The sequence below is a fragment of the Haplochromis burtoni genome, unplaced genomic scaffold (assembly GCF_018398535.1).
Source record: "Haplochromis burtoni strain Fernald_Lab_line unplaced genomic scaffold, NCSU_Asbu1 Contig_78, whole genome shotgun sequence".
Lineage (NCBI taxonomy): Eukaryota > Metazoa > Chordata > Actinopteri > Cichliformes > Cichlidae > Haplochromis > Haplochromis burtoni.
In genome coordinates this window covers 15,832-38,241 of record NW_024582439.1, presented here as the reverse complement: position 1 = coordinate 38,241, position 22,410 = coordinate 15,832, and the positions used below count along the sequence as shown (strand labels likewise).

At 38.5% G+C, this 22,410-nt stretch overlaps 1 protein-coding gene and 1 non-coding gene across 4 annotated transcripts; one reads left to right on the top strand and one right to left on the bottom strand.

The window, feature by feature from the left end:
* Positions 1–3,153: 3,153 nt before the first annotated feature.
* LOC102305161 (microtubule-associated protein futsch) lies at positions 3,154–21,958 on the bottom strand. Of its 3 annotated transcripts, XM_042221987.1 has the most exons (27): positions 21,554–21,958; positions 21,406–21,459; positions 19,007–19,078; positions 18,287–18,352; positions 17,753–17,824; positions 17,563–17,619; positions 16,569–16,637; positions 15,937–15,987; positions 15,800–15,856; positions 15,371–15,436; positions 15,246–15,293; positions 15,059–15,133; positions 14,314–14,382; positions 14,125–14,178; positions 13,963–14,034; positions 13,041–13,088; positions 12,683–12,748; positions 12,107–12,166; positions 11,803–11,883; positions 11,650–11,700; positions 9,726–9,815; positions 9,525–9,575; positions 7,055–7,099; positions 6,251–6,328; positions 6,129–6,165; positions 5,787–5,838; positions 3,154–5,052 (listed from the first exon to the last, which is right to left on the bottom strand). In XM_042221987.1, exons 1-27 carry the CDS (start codon positions 21,554–21,556, stop codon positions 4,047–4,049), a joined length of 2,550 nt encoding a protein of 849 aa, XP_042077921.1. In that variant the 5' UTR covers positions 21,557–21,958; the 3' UTR covers positions 3,154–4,046. The 3 variants fall into 3 exon arrangements, with proteins under 3 accessions (XP_042077921.1, XP_042077922.1, XP_042077923.1); XM_042221988.1 differs by lacking the exon at positions 13,041–13,088 and having other exon boundaries at positions 21,554–21,957; XM_042221989.1 differs by lacking the exons at positions 11,650–11,700; positions 11,803–11,883 and having other exon boundaries at positions 21,554–21,957.
* Positions 16,093–16,211, top strand: LOC121814736. The gene has a single exon (XR_006054535.1). It is a non-coding gene; the product is annotated as a 5S ribosomal RNA (ribosomal RNA).
* Positions 21,959–22,410: the final 452 nt, after the last annotated feature.

The window sequence follows — 22,410 nt, the reverse complement described above, 5'->3', positions numbered from 1 at the left end:
CATGTTTGTCTATTTTACTTTACTGTCTATGTGTGTGTATATGTCATTTATGTTATAACATAAAAAGTGTTACAAAACTCTCCATGATTTCAACAATCTTTGTAATATAATGCTTTATGACTCAAGCATAACACTCTACTTTCACTAAAACTACATTTTTGTTAATGAATTCAAATAAACATCTGTAATTTGGAAACTTGTTCAAAAGATAACAACATGCTTTTTTTTGGTAAAACTGTACATTTGAAAACTCATGGTCAAAAATAATAATAATTATGTTTTAGCATTAAAATGAAATTTGGATTTGAGAGCTTGTCCATAGTGGTTCGTTAACTATTGCAAAAACACCACAAAGCTGATTCTGCTCATCTGCACGTGGAATTTTCAGAATCATCCAAGTAAGGAATTGATTAAGCATAAAAAATATTTTGGTAATTGCCAATGCTGTTAATGTAGGGCAGGTAAACCTTACACTAGGTGTTATTCTAATAAATTTGTTAAGCACTGTATATATGTGTGTGTTACATATATATTGTATTTTATATATAAATTAAATATAGAAATTCCCCGCTCGCCCCTGCGGGCGGTCTTTATCCTTCAAGCTCAGGTCCCCTACCAGAGGCCTGTGAGTTTGAGGGTCCTGTGCAGTATGTTAGCTGTTCCTAAGACTGCGCTCTTCTGGACAGATCTCAGATGTTGTTCCTGGGATCTGCTGGAGCCACTCCGCCTAGCTTGGGAGTCACCACCTAGTGCTCTGATTACCACTGGGACCACTGTTACCTTCACCCGCCACATCTTCTTGAGCTCTTCTCTGAGCCCTTGGTATTTCTCAAGCTTTTCGTGTTCCTTCTTCCTGATGTTGCTGTCATTCAGTATCGCTAGGTCTATCACTACTGCAGTCTTCCCCTGCTTGTCCACCACTTACTATGTGCAGTTGGTTAGCCATCACCATTTTGTCCGTCTATCTGGAAGTGCCACAGGATCTTGCTCGGGCATCTCCCATTTTGACCTCGGGACTTTCAGGTCATACTCAGCACACATTTTTCTGTATTCTGTACCTGGTTATGGCGTTCCATCTATGTCCTGCCTGCGGGCATCTTGCACCCTGCTGTTATGTGCTGGATAGTCTGACAGACATCTTTACACAGCCTGCACCTTGGGTCTTGCCTGGTGCGGTGGATCTAGCCTCAGCTTGTGCTGAGTATGTGCTCATGCATGCTATCTGCCTGTCTCATTCAGTAAGCCCAAGTATTTCGACACCACCCAAAGATAAGATTGTTCGCTGATTGAGAAAAATTTATATATATATTAAACAAACCAAAACACACCCTTAGTAGCTTCTGTACCTCAAATCCTCACAACCCTGCAATAGACTGGTGACCTGTCCAGGGTGTACCCTGGCTCTCACCCGATGGTAGCTGGGATAGGCTCCATCCCTCCCGTGACCCTGACAAGGATAAGCGGAAGAGAATGGATGGACAAACCAAAACATGCCCTAAGCAGCTTCTGTGCTTTAAATCCTCACAGGAAAATAAAAGTTATTCAATCTGGGGAGTTCTTGCAGTCAGTAAATATTTATGAAGTAACTGTTCCTGTATTTCACCTGGTTTTCCCTGTTGTAGATGATGCAATTTCTTTGTCTCCTTTCTGGTTTCAGTGATGTAAAGTCACCTGGAAAGGGGCGTGTTCAGTTAGAGGGTTACCTACCTCTGTGGGAGCCTTGGACTCTGAGTTATCAGTTTCATATGACGTCACTGAAGTCATGTAAGTATTTAAATCCTAAACGAGATGCAAATTAGAAAATAGTAAAAATCATTGTTGGTGGAAAAACAAACACTGATACATTAAGAGAGACAATAATAACAATAAACAGTGGAAATTCACTGGCTGCAGCCTTTGTCCTTTTAGATCATTTAATTAAAGGTAACTTTCTAGATTTAAAACAGCCACCAGAAAATATATTTTGGAAGTAATTAAAAGTCAATAATTAGTTTTAAAAAAAATCCAGTAAAGACCTAAGGGATGCATTTATCTGCTCTGTGTGTGTGTGTGTGTGTGTGTGTGTGTGTGTGTGTGTGTGTGTGTGTGTGTGTGTGTTGCAGCCATGACAAATCTGTGATTAATTACAAAAAGCATAAACATCAAGTAACATTTTATTTGAAGGTAACAGAATAATCATTGCCATTGTTGACAGACTGGCGACCCGTCCAGAGTGTACCCTGCCTCTCGCCCCAAGACAGCTGGGACAGGCTCCAGCGCCCCCACGACCCTAGAAAGGATAAGCGGAAGCAAATGGATGGATGGACATATATTGAACAGAATATTGCACAAAGAAGGCATCACTAAACGATCAACTTCACCCAGCACAGAAAATATACATTTATTTAACGGTTACAAAACAGCCCACAGAGCTTTTACCATCAGAGCTTCCAGTGCAGACAGCTAATTAACCCTCAACCCTGAAATAATAAAAAAAATAATAAAAACAAATCTTTTCAGGAAAAAGCAACTCAGACTTTGGTTTTTACCCTCATGTTTGTTTTACTCCTGGACAAAATTAAATCATCTGAGAGGAAACATGACTACAAACCAATTAGTTTCATTCAGATTAGTCCTTTTCTGATACTGTTTAAGTGGACAACTGTTAATAAGTTCAAACTTAGCTTGGTTAAAACCTTGAAGTTTACTGACAACCAAATAAAATTACCTGCTAATTAACTATCTAAACTATGTTAATGTTAATATAGTTTTGGATGAAAACATGATTTGAAATATATTATTTACCAATTATGTATACTGGGAAGGAAAACAAAATACAACAACAACAAAAAGCTAAATAGAAAATTAAAATAAAGGTTTTCCATCAGTGCTAAACTCCATAATACCAACTGAAGAAAATGCATTTCTTAATATATGTATACCGTATTTTTTGGACCATAAGGCAGAGCGGATTATAAGGCGCATTAAGCAAACAAAACAGTCAGATAAGTCAAACTTTACTCAACTCATTCTTCTTGCTTCCTCCACTTCCCTACTATTGATTCATTAATGTTGAATTCTCTTGCAGCTGCTCTATTCCCATGTTCTACTGCGTGACTGATAGCCTTGAGTTTGAAATCCTTATACACACACACAATACGGCAATATTATGTTGAAGCACAGTACGTATCACTCCGCGAGGCTCCTGACTACAGTAGCCATAATGCTCCGACAATCCATCAAGCGGTGGGGCTTTGTAGCTTAGCAAAGTCGTACCAAAACATTTCTTGACACATTTTTGAGCGTCGTGTACCACATAAATTCGGTTCGAGATCAGTAAGATCAACCAGAATTCATACATAAGGCGCACCAGATTATAAGGCGCATTTTTGAGAAAATTAAAGGATTTTAAGTGCGCCTTATAGTCCGAAAAATACGGTAACTGCAACACATTTACAAAAGGCAGTTAACATATCACCACAACCTCTAAAATTGTTTGCTTTGGAAGTCATGTTATAGATTGTAAGTCCCTGTGTACACGCTCAGTAGCTTCTAGCTCTACAGAGGTTCGACTGTTTTAAAGCGCTGCGAGCAGCTAAGTCATTCCTGAAGGTAAATGGGGCAGCCATTTTTTATGGAATGACCCACTAGATGGAAACAAGCTATAAACTTAAGCAAAGTCCAAACTAGGGTTTCCAAACAGCTGCTGCAGCAGTACAAAATCCAGTTACCTTTTTTAAAATTTGCTCTTTTCATTAAAATATACAAAACTAATCAGCCATTCTTGATGTTATCTGAAACACACCAATATCATCAAGGCAAATGCATCTTTAAAGAAGTCGGATCCTTTATTTCAGGTTTAGATATTGAACTTAATATTTTAACCTTTAAGGGCTCCTTTTGGACAATTAAAATACGCCTGATTGCAGTTTTACTTTAAAAATCTGGCACCAACCACCTCATAGATAGTAAAATACAAAACATTTGCTTGTCTTTTGGGAATCGGACTGAGTTTTCCTTTAACCCTTAACTAGGAAGCAAATCTCAAAGAACTTCCTAGTTATGTGTCAAACATATTCTCTGTTCTCAAGGTCCTTTTTGATGGCTTTTTTAATGCGGTCGATTTCATCTTCGTCTGAGCTGTCATTGTCCTTCTTTTCACTGTTCAAATCTTTTCCATCCTTCTCTTTCTTTTCTTTGTTGTCTTTCTCTTTTTTCTCACTGTCCAGATCTTTGGTGGTCTTCTCAGAGTCTTTTTCTGGTGAGTTGAACTGCAGCTCTTGATGTATTGAGTTCAGCTCCACCAGACCATCGTGCAGCTGTTGCGCCACCTCCCTGATTTTGGCAGCAAACTCTGATTTTGCCCCTTTCTTGAGTTCTTTCGAGTCTTTGGACACAAAGTAGATATCCATAACTACAAAGAGTCCAGTAAGCACACCGGTTGCCATACTAGCAATCTGGACTGCTCTGGCTGCGGTGCTACCTGCTACATGGGCAAACTGGACAAAACGCATGATCTCATTGGCATTGACGAGGATCGCCTTTCCTGCCATGGCGCCATCTTCATAGAATTTGCTAGTAAGTGAAGGAAAGTCCTGATTGTATGCGCTATTCTTCATCTTGATCAGATCGAACCTGCGCAGGTTCTCAATACCCTGTTTGATGAACGTCAGGCACTTGTTGATGTCTTCCATCTTCTCCTGGTAGTCCTGCACGATCTTCTCCACCTTCTTGCGGTCCATGGTGTTGTTGACCTGGTTGGAGATGCCAGCACCTGCTGATGTCAGACCGCCTGCCGCAGCAATGCCCAGTCCCACTGCAGTCACAATCAAGGAAGTTCCCATGGTGAAGGGAGCCAGGGCGAGGCCAGCAACAGTGGCGACGCCCCCAACGGCGCTGGTGGAGCCGCCTGTGATTTGAGCGATCTTTGTGTTCTTGCTGAACTTGTCGAGCCCATCAGCGATGCTGTTGAGGTCGATGACATGCTGCCAGAGGCTCTCGGCCCGCTCCGTGAACAGTTTGTTGAAGACTCTGATGCCCTTCTGCAGCTTCTCAGCGGTCAAAGCAAAGGCCCTGAGAAAAGAAATTTGAGTCCTATTATACATTTTATAAGTAACTCCATCAAAAAGGCCATTTTGTCTCATTTACACCAACAGAATAAGTGTTAATTAACCAAAATATATATTTGATATTTATTTAACTAGTGATTTTGAGGAAAGCAGAATATCTTGTTTCTCAAAGCATGACAAAACATCAAACCTTTTTTTAAAGATTATTCACACCACTGTTTTCATTGGAATTGATTATTGATTATCCTTCCTCAGGAGAAAAGTTAAGTGTTGTTGTTTCGGGGTATGAGCTTCTTCAGTTCTCCATGGTGGATGTTTATGATGCAGATATATTATAAATTTTGTGTTATCCAACGGTGGGCATAGCAATATTTGAGCAGCTCCTGAATAACTTTTTACATTTTATTCACATCACAATATGATAACAATATGGCAACAAAGGAAGATACCAAAGCAATATTTTATATTCAATTCTTGAATCTTAGCCATCAGAGCAGACTAAACCTTCTGGCAAAGATAGCAGGCGATAAGGAATTAGCAGCCTCGATTTAATGGTTAATAAGGAAATCAACATAAAATGCTACCATCTTCTTAAGAGACACAGCAAAGACATTTTAATGTGCTGCCTCCCTAAATTGATGCATTTATTATATTATATTGTAAAAATAAGTATAGCAGAACGGAAAAACAGCATTTAATGAAGTTTAAACACCTATATTAAAGCATATTAAAGCTTACTTGGCCTCTTCTTTTTCTGTCATGTCTTTATGTTGAGGTGGGTCTTTCCATTCTGAAAAAAAATGACAAAAGAATGATTTATCATCGTTTTGTGCATCTTAGCAGCCCAAAAGTATGTAAATGCAAAACTATTACACTCATGCATGATATTAATCTGCTGCGATAACAGCATCAACTCTTAAAAAAAGGCCTTCTACCTGATTTTAACATCTGGCTGAAAGAATTTGGTTCCATTTCACCACAAGAACATGAGTGAAGTTAGTTTCTAATGTTGAGGGATAAGAATTACCCAGTGGTTAAAAAGTGGTTAAAAAAACCCAAAACATTTCATTTTCAACTTACGCTCCACAGTTTCCCACCATTCCATAAGATCCACATCCTGAAAGACATCATTAGGTTCCATGTTTGTTATTTTTGCTTTCCAAATAATGAGTGAAGACCGCATTAAAATGTCAAAAACCTACATTACTATGTTCAGCTGAGGCAGTGCCAATACGGTAGTCCTCTAGCTGGTCAAACACAGACCTGTTCGCACCTTCACTCTGAGATGAAAGAAATAGTAAATAATAAAATTACATATCAAAACCACCAGTTTAATCATAATTACTTCAACAAAAGATTGTGTCTGCAGTGACACTGAAAAAAATACACAGTACTTGAGCATGAATGACATTATCATGCAACACATTTGGTCAGTTTCATTTTTTTACATGGCTGTTGCACATCTAAAGAGGAGGAAGTTTTGGTGAAAGGGATTCTGGGAATAGTGACTTATTTCTGCTGTTTTTGCAGAAGTTAAAGGACTCAACAGGGGAAAAAGGAAGCAGAGAAAGACGTCTGGGCATATTGTAGCCTAATCTCGTCTCATCATCCATGGCATAGACATGCACAAACACTGTGTGGCTGTTGTGTGTGGGTTTCATGTCAGCACTGGAAAGGGGAAAAACATGTAGACCACAACTGAGTCTGTTGGAAGGTGAGCAAACACTCTAGAGACATGTTCTGCAAAGACTGTAAGTCTTTGTTTTCAGAGTGGAAGGAGGAGGCATTAGGTGACAAAAACAGGCTTTTTGTAATGGTAATTTGTAAGTCCTGAACAACAGTGGTTAAACCAGCAAAATGTGGGCAAATACAGAGAGACTGAGATAAAAAAAAACAAAAACGGTTAAAAAGTTACTTTTGGTTTTAAAGTTTGATGTGCGAGGGGTGAGAGGGAGAAGTAAAGAAAAGAAAGTTTCTTGATATATTATTTTGATTATATTGTCTACCTCTGCTTGGGCTGTTTCTTGTGCACGTCTCTGTATCACTTTGGCCTGAAATAAACAAACACAGACACACAGTTCAATCGTTTGTAATAACAACACAGGACTTATCTGGATGTTTTATGATCTTAGACATAAAATAAATAAATAATTTAAATAAGTAATTTTTCTTCAGGGGAAAAAAATCACTGAAGAAGGAAAAAACATACAATTTCTTCCTTTTCACTTTCTTTGGTATTCAGGTTTAAGACTAGGTCAGTGAATTGCTCAAGAAGGCAGGCCATGGTAATTCATTTATGTAAGCTTACCTGCCAAAACAACACAGAAATACTGCTTTGCTTAAGAACCACAGAGAAATTTTGAGCTAGTTTGTTTATTCATTTCTCAAAGAAATAAATAAACAAATTCTGTTTGTGTAACAGTATATCAGAAGGTCTTTTTACCACCTTAATCAAAATTCTTTATGAGCTCAGAGTTCAGTGCTCAAGATTTTAAGGGAGAAGCAATTTTGGAGACATCGTAGTTAGAGCCAAGTTACACTGTTCTATTTCTGTCTTTGGGTAATTTTTATGCCATTCAAAGCTCATGCAAGATTGAAAGCTTGGGGGAAGCTTCACCATTTGTTAATAGCAGAGGTCACTGGGGTAGTTGAAAAGCTCCCTGATTGGCCACCAGATACAGGCTCTGGACCAGGCGCCTCCAACTCCAATCCTACTGGAGTAGCCCAGCTATTGTCCTGCAGCTTTCAGATGTATCCCTATTCCAACACAGTTGAAAATGGTCGCATTACCTCTTCAGCATGCCATCAAGTTTGGCAATAGCCAGGTAACAAGCCATTCATTTGATTCAGGTTTATTGGAACAAGGATGCATCTAAAAGCTGCAGGACAGTAGCTCTCCAGGACTGGAGTTGGAGACCCCTGCTCTGGACAATGTAGGGCTGTCTTGGTTGATGTGCTTCTTTAATTTTGTGTCACAGTGCTGTTGCGGTTTTCAAAAAGGGGTTTGGAGGGTATGGTCTATTTATTGGGGTATCACACTGTTCATCCACCATAGGACAGTTGATGTCAGAATGCTACACAGGCTAACTGTCAAACCTTGGATTTAGGAGGAGGAATGCTTATTCTGTCCTGGACATGGAACAGTAGACCAGATCTTTACTATCGGACAACTTCTAGAGGGATTGTGGGAGTTTGACTTAGAGTCTATATGTGCTTTGTAGACCTGGAGAAAGTTTATGGCTGGGTTCGTCTCGGGAATCTGTGGAATTCTTGGCAGTATATGGTTTCAGGTCTGTTGTTACAGCCATTTAGATCTTTGGGAGAGCTGAGAACAGTCAGTCCCTGGCACAAAGTCAAGCATATTTTCAGCCATCTTGATGCATGCTCAATTATCTATTTAAGTAAATCTCAAAAGGTAGCGCTTTCAGTGGGAGAAACGTTTCGTTACTCATCCAAGTGACTTCTTCAGTCTCAGCTGCCTGCAGGTTTCCCCAACCTTATAAACAGTACATTTGCACAATGACTGCAACTAGCTCACTGAATGAACAATGGGCTGTGAGGACAGTTCCTTGATCATTAATATGCAAATTGTCATGACCATTGATCAACAACCACCAATCAAAGACCATTGATCAAAGACCATTGAGCAATGGCCATGAGTACCATTCACAGAGAGTTGGGGAATGGCTGCAATCACAGCAACCACTGGAGCACAAACTTGGTGTCATAAAATAAAAGGAAATTATAAATTGTAAGAAGTGTGCAAAAGGAAAAACCAGAGTGCGTGTGGAGATGAGATGTGTGTGAAAGAGTTCAGTCCTACACCTGGTTCGGTGCCCGAATAGCCTGGGAGAAGAAGCTCCTGCTCATTCTCTCCGTTTTGGCCTTAAAGGAGCGGAAGCGCTTCCCAGAACTCAACAGTGAGCAGAGTCCATTGTTGGGATGGGAGAGGTCCATCAAAATCTTCCTGGCTTTGGTCTTGCACGGCTTGGTGTAGATGGACAGCAGGTCAGGAAGCTCTGATCGAATGATGCGTTCGGCCGAGTGCACCACTCATTGCAGATCTCGTCTGTCCTGCTTGGTGCTGTTCCTAAACCAGGTGCAGATGTTTCCCGTCAGGACGCTCTCAATGGTGCAGGATTAATAGGTTTTAAGCACCCTCAGTGGCAGATGGAAGTCTCTAAGTCTTCTGAGGAAGAAGAGACGCTGGCGGGCTTTCTTAACCAAGGTGTTAATGTGACAGGACCAGTGATGGGAATAACGGCGTTACAAGTAATGGCGTTGGTTTCTCCAGCTCAGTGTCAGCTCCACAAAAGGTACAAAGCCATTCTCGTGATGACCCCGCCCCCCAAAAAAAGAAAATCCAACAAAAACTGACTGATTATTTTTATGAGAATGTCGGGGAAAGCTTCGGTTGTGTTGTGTAAACCAAAATGGAAGAGAACTGTTTGTACATGTTGCATGTTTGAATGTTACCTTTACATCAGGCATGAACGGGTTGTGCCTCTTTTTTTTCTTGACGTTGGTCTAAAAGAAAAAAATAAAAGAAAAACATAAGATGTCAGAATTATTGTAAAGGTCAAACACTGAAATACTCCTGCATTAAAATGAATAAATGTTTGTGCCAACTTAAAAAAAAAAAGTTGTTCATGAACAGAAGGAATGTAGCTTAACGACCTCCATATTTTCCTTAACCTCTTCTTTATTCTTTTCCTCCTTGGATGCAGATTCCTCATCTGCATTCAGCCCCACATCATCCGATGCAGCCTGAAGTAAATAAGAAAAACAAAACAATAAAAAGGTCAACATGAGCATGAAATAATAATCATCACGTCCTGGTTTTTGTTAGTCACAACCCCAGACCTTTCTATTTCTCTACTGATGAGTATAGATATAAAAATAGATATGTGCCATGTGTTTCTTTGTTTTCTTGTCTTTAGTCTAAAAAGAAAACACAAATAAAAAGGTCAAATCATTTTATCCTATAAAAAAAATAATCTATCCAAACTATCAAGCAGTTTGGACATATGCAAATAAAGTATAATATCTGAATAAAGTCATGACTCCTGAGTTGGAAACTTAAAGTGCATCTTTTTAGAGGTTCCCCCACCAAGGCTTAAAATAAAGGAGGGGCTGAGAGGTGCCTCCAGGGTTTTTTGTCCCAACACTATAGGCCCTTTTCCATTAGTACCTACTGGGTTTGACTCTGATTGACTGGTTTTCCATTACAACCCAGTAGCGCCTTAGCTGTGTCTCAATTACTAGGCCGCATCCTTCAGAGGCTGCAACTGAAGGCCATTTATGTTACAGCGACGTAATGAAGGCTGTCCCAATTCAAAGGCTGCTCCAAATGCGGCCAACAACTGTGTCCTTCATTTCCCCGGATTTGAAGGATGGGTCGGTAGTATCCTTCGTGGCCCAACCTATCCCAGAATTCATAGCACGGCCCAGCCAATTCCAGTTTCCAACAATGGCAGCAGCTACTTGGTTTTAATATTACTCTACTCCAGCCCACGTAGACCGCAAATGTCGGGTCCTTCGAAGGATGCGGCCTAGGAATTGGGACACAGTTCTTGTTTGCCTGCTTGTTGTCATAGCAACGCGTCTGCACATGCTGTTGTTGTTTTTCTTACTCATTTTATGTATTTTCAAATGTTTCAATATTGCTACTGTTGTAAATTCTGCCACAGGCGACTTTGTTTTAGGTGGAAAGGTGAAAAAGTAATTAAGTTGCTTTTATTAAATTTGATAAATGATTGACACGACACATAACGTATAACATGAGCAGGCAATGAAACAGTATTAGTATGAGCATACGACAAGGTAGTGAAGGGGTTAAAACATGAAGACATGAAATACTCGATAAGGAAGCAAGAACTTGAAAAGTTAGGATTAGCCACAACAAATAATTCAGGTTTGTTTTCATCGGCTCTTTTATACCACACAGTATAAAAACAAAAAACAACAACAACCACAGGCTCACGGAAGTCATTCTATTGAGATCGGTCCATCTATATAGATATGTATTATTTTGAAAACCCAAAAAACTGGCATATGCAGAGGGTCTAGTCTGACCCACAATGATGACAAGACAGACGTAACGTTTTGCCCTTCGGAGGGTTCTTCTCATCATCACCATCTTTGGCTACAGCAAATCCTTTTACACCTTCTTCACCTGATGGTCTCTGCCGCAAATTAAACTAATCAGTTAATTGCAATGTTTTTTTTGTATTGTGCAGGAACGTACTGAAGTAGCAGATAATGATATTATGAATCAGGTTAGGCAAACATTTGATCAGTTATATCTGATCCCACAGGTTTGCTCACATGCTAAAATGAAACTTAAGGAGAAACTTCAATTCTTCACAAGAATAAAGACGTCCATCCATCCATCCATTTTTTTCCGCTTATCCAGGAGAGAAGAATAAAGACATTTCTGACTAATTTCATCTAAGTTTTTCATATTTTTTGTAGCGGCGGTCAGAAAGAACCATCTGTCATAGTCAACTTTTGATAATCAGTTGATAATCAATACTTGTCTAAAATAACATTAAACCCTTTTTTAGAGTCCAATCGTTGTACTGTATGAAAATGTTAATACCCGTTGGTTGTTCTGCTCTTGTCGACTGTGTCCAATTATTCTGTTCAGCTCCTGAAATTAAACCACAACAGTTTTCTAAACGATAAGGGTTTAAAGTAGTGCTTTAATACACATCATCACAGACAAACTATTCCCTAAACTCAGGGAGCTCACCTCTTCTGATGGTCGGGCAGGAACTGCAGGAGGCTTAGCAGGTTTTTCTTTCTTCTCTCTGGAGGTCATGTCTTTGCCTTCCTGTACAAGACAAAAATAAAATACTTGTTCCAAAGCTGAAACTGAATGTGAAACAGCCAGTTAATGCCAAGTACTGGCTTTCTATTTATACAAAGCAGTGCATTTTAAACATTTTGATTCTTTTAAAGCCACTCAAATGATCTAATCTGTATTCTAACAGCTTCCCTCAAATATAATAAAACTCTGGGAAATTAAAGCAAAACCTGAGAAATGCAAACCATACGTTATTATCCTCACTTCTTCTTGGTTTTACTTTGTCATGTGACGACGTCCCCTTCACCTCCTGCTCAACGAAATCACATCAACAAAGAGAGCAGAAGTTAGAATATTCCAACAAAGACCACACGTCACAAAAAGAGGCTGCCGTGTTTGACTGCATGTGAACCTCCTGAGTTGGTCTGGATGGGACCAAGATAGCTGCACTCCTTTCCCTTCTTTCGTACTGGTTCATGTTACTTTTGACCTCACAAGACACCACACACACACACACACACACACACACACACACACACACACACGCACACACACCCACACACACACACACACACACACACACACACACACACACACACACACACACACACACACACACACACACACACACACAAACCCAAAAACAAACGCAGTGTAACTGAAGGCACTAGCGCATGACGACAGGAAGGTTTGATAAGAGGAAGTCATGCAGAGAGGAGAAGGAGGAAGTGGTGAAAGGTATGGAATAAGAAGTGTGAGTATTTTTGACTGCATGTATGTGGGTGGGTAATTTGAAGACTCACAGTGACGCATTAAATAGACTTACTGGTTTTGATTTTTCTCCCACTTCTTTTTCATTCTCCTTGAGTGTTTCTGCATCTTCTGTGTCTTTCTGAACAAAAGGAAAATAAATATTGGGCTTGTGAATATAAAAATGAGGTGGCACTTTCATGAAATTAGGGAACCAAATGGAAAAAATACACCCCACACCAGCACTTTATGTAGTCTGCAAAATCTGTGGGATAAATAGTACCATCTACACCACTGCCACCATCCTTAATGTGTGCAAAACATCGTTACTGCTAAAAAATGAACAATCACCACCATCACCAAAAAACAGCCACGATTACAAGTGCCTCAGTAACACCTTGACCAACATCAAACATATTTAGCAGTGTAGTTACTTTTTGGTGGAAAGATATCAGTTTGGACATGGCTCCAACCACGGCATTCTGGGAGGGAGAAAACATCAGGAGAATATTGAAGCTTAAAGTTAATAAAGCTTTTATTCGTGTGGTGTCCGAGACTATATTTACAGTGGCTGGAAAAAGTATTCGGCCCCCTTGAACTTTCCCACATTTTGTCACATTACAGCCACAAACATGAATTTATTGGAATTCCACGTGAAAGACCAATACAAAGTGGTGTACACGTGAGAAGTGGAACGAAAATCATACATGATTACAAACATTTTTTTACAAATAAATAACTAAATGTGGGAAAGTTCAAATACAAATACTTTTGCAAGCCACTGTAGATCTCTAGATTTAAATTCTGTGGAAGCTTTATGGCCACAGCGGGGTGGCATTCCTGGTTTTGTTTTGTCTTAATCCTTTTTTTAAATAATTTTTGAGGGGGACTTTTAAGCCTTTGTTGAGACAGGACAGTGGAGAGAAGACAGAGAATAAGTGGAGAGAGGGCAGGGGAAAGACATGTAGTAAATGGCCTCAGGGCACTACCTTTATAAAACATGGGTCACCTCCTCAACCCAGTGAACTACACCCGCATCTTTTGTTGTCCTTTTTTTTTTTTTTCTAGTGAGTGAGTTGTTGTAAATGAAGGCACAATAAATGACAAAAATGGTTTGAGAACACTGAGTCTGGCTGATTATGGATATTCAAGAAGTTTTGTCTCAGCAACATTTAATTTAAAGACTTTCAATGGTGGTGAAACTAAACCCAACTTTTAACTGAATGAACAGGAAGCAGCAAGCTTCCTACTAAATAAGACTTCCCCTCAGTGTCTGTCAAACATAACTTGAATTAAATAAACTGAGAAATGTCAAAGAAATGTACTTTAAACAGGGAAAAATATCTATAACCGTACCTGCTTATGGCCTGATGACTTCTTGTTGCTGACAGTTAAATCTTCTTCTATTGAGCCTGCCTCCTTTTCATTCTGTACAGAACAGACAGAAATCAACGGATGAACGTGACTGTACAATCCTCAGATTTTGTTCCCCCAAGGGATAATCAAGAGCATCCTTACTTTATTTGCATATCGAAATGGATTCAGCTTCGTCATTCCCCCAGCCAGTTTATTCTGAATATGAGGTAAAACAGAATTTTAAAAGAAGAAGAAGCAGAAGAAGAAGCAGAAGAAGAAGAAGATCCTGCTTCCTGTTCATTCAGTCAAAAGTTGGGTTTAGAAGAAGAAGACCCAAACATTAACACAAACCTGTTTTTGAGTGGGCTGGTTATCTCCATGGTCCACTTTCTTCTCGTCATCGTTGTTGGAGCTTTTCTCCTGTGAATGATGCCAATTTTGATTGAGTTAATGTCACAATACCCCGCTCACTTCGATCTTCTTCTGCTATCCAATTTGCTGTGGCTTCTTTCCGCGTCAGCACCATGGGAAGCAGAACTTTTGGCTGCTCTGCTCCCAGGCTGTGGAACTCTCTACCCTCAGATGTAAGAAACGTTGGTTCTCTCTCCCAGTTTAAATCTCAACTCAAAACCCATCTGTTCACTGTGAACCCACTGTTTGTTAATTTGATCTTGTTCTTTTGTTTTTATTGTTCTTCATTTTGTCATCTCTATTATGCGTTTTATTCTATTGTTAAGTGTCCTTGGATGTCTTGAATAATCATTTTTAAAATGCTTTTCGCTCTCTCCGTCCCTCATATATTTTAAGCGACCTCTCACTTGTTTATCACTGTAGAGCGTGCTCTTCATCATTTGACTGAAACCATTATGAGGTAAAACAAAAACAGCTACTGTTTAGAGTAAATCATCAAGCCAAACTGTTGTTTTTCTTTCTTCAAAAAAATTAAAACACTGTTATATTTGTGCATCCTCTGATTAAGCATGGGGAAAGGTTAAAATAATGAGGTCAGTGTATATCATCAATCACTGTGAGGCAAAATCTCAGGGTTAAGGCTCCTTTAAAGAGAGCTGAAATTCAGCTTGGTGAAACAACCAACCTCCTTGGTTTTGGGCTTCCCTGTGGCAGAACTGTTCTCCTGTGAGTCTCCTGAGTGGTCAGTCTTTTCCTTATCCTGGTAACATACAAAGTATGTATATCACAAACCAGAAAGCATAATCACATGTGCATCGCACAGGCAGGTAGAGGACGTGATATGACGTGATATTACTGAAAAAGGAAATAACCTGAGAGGAGGAGGTGAAGGGACTCCTCAAGACCTTTGCAACGCCACCCTGACAGAATTCAGAGCAGTTAAGGTTAGAAACTGATCGTATTTCCTGTATATTGTAACAGTAACCTTATCACTTACTTTTGAAGACTTCTCCACGGCACTGTCATTACCAGCAAGGAGTTCATCATCGACAGACAAATCATCCTTAACAAAAGGGTAATCAAACAAAAAAGTCAGTCAGACAAAAACAGCAGTGCTAACTCCAAAACAACCCAGTATCAAAAAGATTCATTGTTAAAGTCATACAAGCAATGTCCTTACATTTGAGCCCTGCAACAAATCACCAAATCACTTTTGAAAATAAAACAAAAGCGATCAATCTTTTTTTTTTATGCCATACTTTGTGTCTGGCATTAAAAAAAAAAAGAGCATTTGGGGGTTGACTATATATAGTCTTAAACATGACTTTAGTGACAATTAGTGACACTTGTGTCACCTTATTTACTTATGAAAGCTGACTTTTGTTTGGTTTTGGTTTTTTCAAACAGGGGAAAAAAAACAACTTACCTTTGCGTGGTTCTTGTCATTGCTGCCAGAGAGATCATCTGGTGCAGCAGAATCCTCCTGAAGGTCAGAAAAAACATCAACTACAATACTCATAATAGTCCAGAAAATGGACTGTAACATTGTTATTAATCTCTTACCTGAGGGTGTGGGGATTTTTTAAACATACTGCTAAACATCCCACCTGTCTCCTAAAGAAAAAAAAATCAAATCACATTAAAATTGGTGTTTGGCAAGGATTTGACGCTGCGCGCTACCTTAACAAGAATCACTCGGAAGGATCACGGCGTGGTATGGCTTACGGCCATACCACCCTGAGCACGCCCGATCTCGTCTGATCTCGGAAGCTAAGCAGGGTTGGGCTTGGTTAGTACTTGAATGGGAGACCGTCTGGGAATACCAGGTGCTGTGAGCTTTGGGGTGGCTGTAGCTCAGGAGGTGGAGTAGGTCATCTACTGATCGGAAGGTTGGTGGTTCGATCCCTAGCTCCTCCAGTTTGCATGTCAAGTATCCTTGGGCAAGATACTAACCCCTAGTTCCTCTCTGATGCATCCATCGGAGTGTGAATGTACTTAGAAAGCACTATGTATACAGAAAGTGCTTGTGAGAATTGTGTGATTGGGTGAATGTGGTACTCTGGGAGAGTAGAAAAGCTCTATATAAGAATCAGTCCATTTACCATCACTATTTTTATTTCTAGCTGCTTATAGGGTGAAAGCGAACTTTAAAACTAGTTGCTGCAGATGGAGGAAGCAGCTTTTAAAAAACTCACCTTAGTGTTGCTGTTCACCGGCAGATTGTCGTTGCTGCCTGAGATCTTAACGGTTGTGGACAAATCCTCCTAACAAGAGAAACAAAACCTTTTGACCACTTAATATGTATTTCAACACAGGTGAAACTAAGAGGAGTCAGACCCATTTTGGAGTCCTTTTTTAAATTTTTTTTTAAAATTCTACTCGTCATCCACCTGACTCCTAAAAGTAACAAAAAGAGATGTGCAAAGATACATAAAGAGATGTATAAAAACACCTTTTTTAGTTTTAAATGAATAAAGTAGCAGTTCCTTTGTTTAAACTGGCGCATCAGTCACATGGACAGGGAGGGTTCAGTGCCCCAAACATTTGCCAGCACTTTTTCCAGATAGCTGATGCAGGTTTTTCCCTCTCGTACAAACACACACAACAAAAACCTGTCCACTCAGGCACATTGCTACTGTAGCTCAAAATCATCAACGTATTGTAAGTCACTAATAAAGCACATTTGGATTTTCCAGGGGATGATACTAGAAAAATCCCACATAAAGGTTTTAACAGATAACCATTTCATAAATCTCTGAAAAACATGCGCTTGCCCAGTATATTTATCTGTGCTTGAAGTGACATTTATCAGGTCCCTTTTTTCCTTTGGTGTTTGAAGTTACCATTAAGATTCAATCAAATAAATTCATTCATTCAGTTTGGATATTTTTTTGTATTATGAAGTGGTAAATGCACTTTTAATAACAAGCGACAGAGGCGGTTAGTTAACTGGAGAAATAATCAGTAGAAGGAGGCATTGTCATTCCCTATACTGTTATTTAAATGACAATATTACCATTTTTATTAAGATGTATTTCTTTGTTGCATTTCTTATGTTGTAGAGATTTTGACTAATGCCTTTTGATGTTAGCATGGACCTCTTGTTGATGTTATGTAGTTTTGTTAATAAAGACATAAATGGGAACTTTAAAAGAGAATCTCAAATTGCTGTTTGCTGATCAGACCTACCTTTGCATTGGTGTCCTCAGACAGATTGTCATTACTGGCTGAGATGTCCTTTAGATCCTGAAGCACACAAGAATGCACAGTAAATAACAAATAACATAATAATACACAGTTTAGCCAGTTAGTCATTAGTAGCATTTCCTGCATGAACCTCCAGTGAGTGGAGGACATGTAATAAAAGATTGTGTTTAACCTGCGAAGGCCTCCGCACATGTCTTGGTTTGGGAGATAGTTTCCGTGATCCACCCAGCTCACCTGATTTATCCTGAAGAGAAATGTACAGAAAAGAATTTCAAAACATAACACTAGGTAGGAAATCCACAGAGATTACATGAATTTTGATAGTTGTTTTTCTCTGTGAAGTCCAACTAAAACCAAATCATTTATAGGTATTAAATATTTAACAGTCCAGCTTAATGATTGGCTAAAAGCAAATCATAGCAGCAGCTATTTTAATGAACCACATTGCAATTATTTTTAAATAATGTATTTTTTTTTTACTCTGTTGCATTGTAGCTTTGAAGATTTTCCCCAGTTACAAGCATTTAGTGGAGTTTTGTAGTTATAGTTTATACATATATAAGATCTGCAGATAGTTAAATAGGGACAGGATTGAAAACTAGCAATTGCTATAAATTCTGCACATCATCATTTCTATGCTTATGTTAAAATACAAGCAAAATTTGAATTAAAAAATATGTATATCACAGAAAGAGAGCAAATTTACCTTTGACTTGCTGGTTAAACTGTCATTGCTGGCAGACAGTTCAGGATTTTGTAATGTCAAGGCAGCCTGCAAAAACAAAAAAAGGTGTTTTTGGTTATATGAAACTAAGGAAATTAAAGCCACAAAGGCAGAAAACTGTTATTCCCTGTTATCTTATAAATATTTAAAAACATGACCAACAAAACAAAAAGAAACCTGAAGCAAAAGAGGAAACAAACAGGAAAATATTGCTTTTATCAATGCATGTGGTACTGATTATCCAAACTTACTGTTAGGGCTTAATCATTTTTTTCATCTGTATACAAACTTAAGAACTACTTTTGGTTTAGAGAAAATTCCTGTGGGATAATTTTCATTACTTGTTTGGGACATTCATAACATAAGGTTTTGACTTGACAGGATTTGCATTTGTAGTATAATGTCATGTCTGATCCTCTTTGGCAGATTTTAGGCATTCCTTTAAGCATTCCAGCATAATTACAACCACAAATATATCATTAATTGGAGATACAAGTATGTAAATTATAAAAAAAAAAGTTGCTTTAAATTTGATTACAAATACATAAATTTGACTGTTTCAAGTTAATTAATTAAAATTAGTTACAGCGAATTGCTGCAATCTGTTGGAAGTCAGTCCTCGATCCAAGCTTTTGAAAAGACAACAAAATTAATAAAATAAACAAATAAGCATAATAAGGATAATTAAAGCCGCAACATTACCTGTGCAGATGGAAGCAGTTCTTTAGACTTGGAGGATTTTTTGAATATCCCACTGAATAATGAGGCTTTTTGCTGATTGAAAATTAAAAAGAGAGACATTCATTTACTGAAATCCATCTCAAAGAAACATTGCCATTAAAAGATGTAAATCTGCAGTTAAAAAAATGCCTCGCTGATTACAGCTCTGCTCTCAGGACTCAAAACTGAAAAGATTTTTTAACTAATGCAATTGTTACTAATGCACTTACACATTTTAAAGATCTCACTCCAATCTCATGTTTGAATTTAAAATCTGGAATTGAAGCTGATTTCATGTCTGGACTTGGAAAACATCATGAGTGATTTTTGTATTTACAGCATGTGTACGTACAAGTTAAAAGTGGACCACAATGCTTCTGGCTTCCGACCACTTAAGTGAAGCAAAGTCTTCCTTTGGGCCTCACGGTAAATTTGCCGAGCAGCTCAGACATAATCAGATTGTTTAATATTTATTCCAGTATATTACAGGTGACATGTCAGAGAAAAGTTATTCATTTTCTGTGTTTTGAACTACTTTGTTTAGTACAGAACTTCCTACTGTCCAAGTTGTGTATTACACTAGTAGCACATAAAACCATAAAAGTGTCAAAAATCAAATATACTATAAAAAAGGCTTTGATTTTGAAAGAAAAAAGTAATAATAAACAAAAGAATGAATAAATTACTAACAGTTTTTGTTATAAGTTTAATTTATTTTAACTTAAAATCTTTATTAAGTAATTTGTATGTATCTATATCGAATATAATGGACACGCATGTGCTAGTACATTAAAGGCAAGGCAAGGCAAGTTTCTTTGTATAGCACAATTCAACAACAAGGTGATTCAAAGTGCTTTACAGAGACATTAGAAACAAAAACAAATAAAAAGCATGATTTAAAATTGATTAAAACAAGCAAACAAACAAACTAATTAACAAACAAACAAAACAGTATATAAAATCAAAACAGATAAAATCAGAACAATTAAAGACTAGAATGTGAATGTACTACAACTACCGGTATATCTCAACCAATCGTGGGAACATGCACAGTCACTGCCCCAACTTGGAGTTTTGAAAAAGTCCGATAAGGAAAATGGGCATTATTTTACACAATAAAACGCTAGAGTCTGAAAACAAATATAGTGCTGGATATGAGCCCAGTGGATCTACTCGAATGTTCTGGCTGAAGAAAACAGCAGGCCTGGAAATATTCTTCTGCGTCACAGGAAAAAAGAAAAAACATGTTTGTTCATTATTGTGAATGTGCTCTTTGTAGATTAGTTGGGGCAAGGTCCTTCTGGGCAAGTCATGCCGTCTTGGTGACACATTCAGGCAGTTATTTATTCCAGAGGGAGGATATTATTCCAAGGTCAGCTGTTGTAAGAAACTGGCTTTATTGGGCATGACGCAGGATCATGTATCATACAAGTGCCACCTTTTGTGATAGTCACCATAGATTTGGACTGCTATTCTTTCAGTTAAACATCACTAGTTTAGTGAATGGTACATACTCACTGGGGTAATGTTAGAGGACATTTAAACCAACGTCTCATAATTGTAGGATCAGGGCAAAGAATTGATTTAGAACAGTATCACGATATCTTGCATGGAGATATGGTATTGATGCAGGGAGACCAAACATCAAGATTTTATTAAATATATTAAAATAGTACTCTGTGGATACTACGAACAAGAGGGCGCATTTTGGCTGACAGACAACTGGTTGTATTATGGTCATATTCCCATAGAACAGAAAGGTTGCTGTGTACAAATACGACAATTCATGTGAATTTCTGTTAAATGCAAATTTATGTCCACATAGCAAGATATGATTTTCAACAAATAGTTTATATCTAAATTATCAGAAACAGATTGTATGCAATTGCCAACTTGACCCTGTTCAGTTGCAGACTGATAGCAGACTACTGCGTCTTGGTGTGCTTAACAATCTCTCATGTAAAAAAGTGAGAAAACTTTTGAATTAAAAAAAACCAAAAAGAGCTTTGAGCAACCTAAGCAGATTTTCTTTTACCTTTACTCACTATTTTTAATGAGTTTTATTAGTTTGTCCGGACAAACCTTAAAAGTATGGAAGTTTAACAGTGAAAGGCAGAGTTAACGAGGGACCCGGAGGGTTATTTTCGCCTTCGATCAACCCGAGTAAGTTACAGTCGCTTAAAAATAAACCATTAAAGTAACCCGCAGGCGTTACTTTGCGATGTCTCTTTGCGATGAAGAGCCAACTTGAACTCTCCGCATACTTATGCGTCTGTTTGCGGTCGCAGTTTGTGGTAAAAGTCAGTAAAGTGTTGAACATGCTTACCGGCTGACTTCAGGAAGAAACAAAACAAACGTCGACAAACTAAAGTTGTACTCACAGAGACAGCTCCTCCGTCACACTCCAGGTCCAAATCAAGGTTACCGTACCGCTCCTGTAACAGACAGGGGGTTACATATTTACTGTATCAACGCTATTTTTATAAAGGCGTTCACCATAAAGGGCGAGACGTGTAACGGCCACCGTACCATTAACGTACAATTACAGGGAACTGCTGTCTCCCTTACGGTGAACTTGTCCCGTTTGTTGTCAGAGGTTAACGGATATAAATATAAAAGTCCCGCTCCTCAGAAGGACTTTGTGTCCTCTGCTTATTGATACTGTCGGTTGTTTTCACTCAGCGAGCTGCGCAGGTCAGGATCCTCCCTCCTTTGTAGGAAAAAAAAAATTACAAAGCAGAAGGAAAAAGAAACTGGCTGGGAATACTTCCCCCAGATCTGGGTTATCGCTTGAAACTGGCGGAGGTTGTCCGCTTCACCTATACCCCGTGGTCCAGGTGAGGGTGAGTGATCGTCTCATCTGGGAGCGGTCAACCCGATTCGGCTGCATTCGGGAGCAGTTCGGAAATTCCCTTTACAGCCTTAGGGTATAAAAATACAACTAGAAGGATATCAGCAGGTTAAGTACTTAAGTTAATGTCTCTCAAATAATTGTAAAAAATTGTCTGTGTACTAAAAATAAAAGCACCTATTATACTATCAACAGCTGCGGCAAGCACGCTTACTGTACATTTTAACCTTTTTCTTAATCAATATGTGACATTTAAAGCTACTTCAAACAATGTTTGGCGTTTTAGAATTTGTGTAAATTTACACAAAATCTAGCTCATTAAATACGGTGCGTTTTTTCCAAACTTAAAACTTAGATACATTTAGAGAAAATCCCTTCAAAAAGTATAGTCTGTGTTGAAAATCATTAATACCGACACCATTTTTGATCCCTCTATATACTGACTCTTTAAGGAAGTCAAAAGAAGTCACTGTACAAACATTAATGTTGGAATTTTCATTAAAACGTGAGTAAATAAAATGTGGGTTTTTTTAAA

Coding starts and splice junctions, on each gene's coding strand:
- LOC102305161 (XM_042221987.1), bottom strand. Junction 18,353..19,006: donor AACTGCTTCCATCTGCACAG/GTAATGTTGCGG, acceptor TTGTTTTTGCAG/GCTGCCTTGACATTACAAAA. Junction 17,825..18,286: donor GTTTAACCAGCAAGTCAAAG/GTAAATTTGCTC, acceptor ATTTCTCTTCAG/GATAAATCAGGTGAGCTGGG.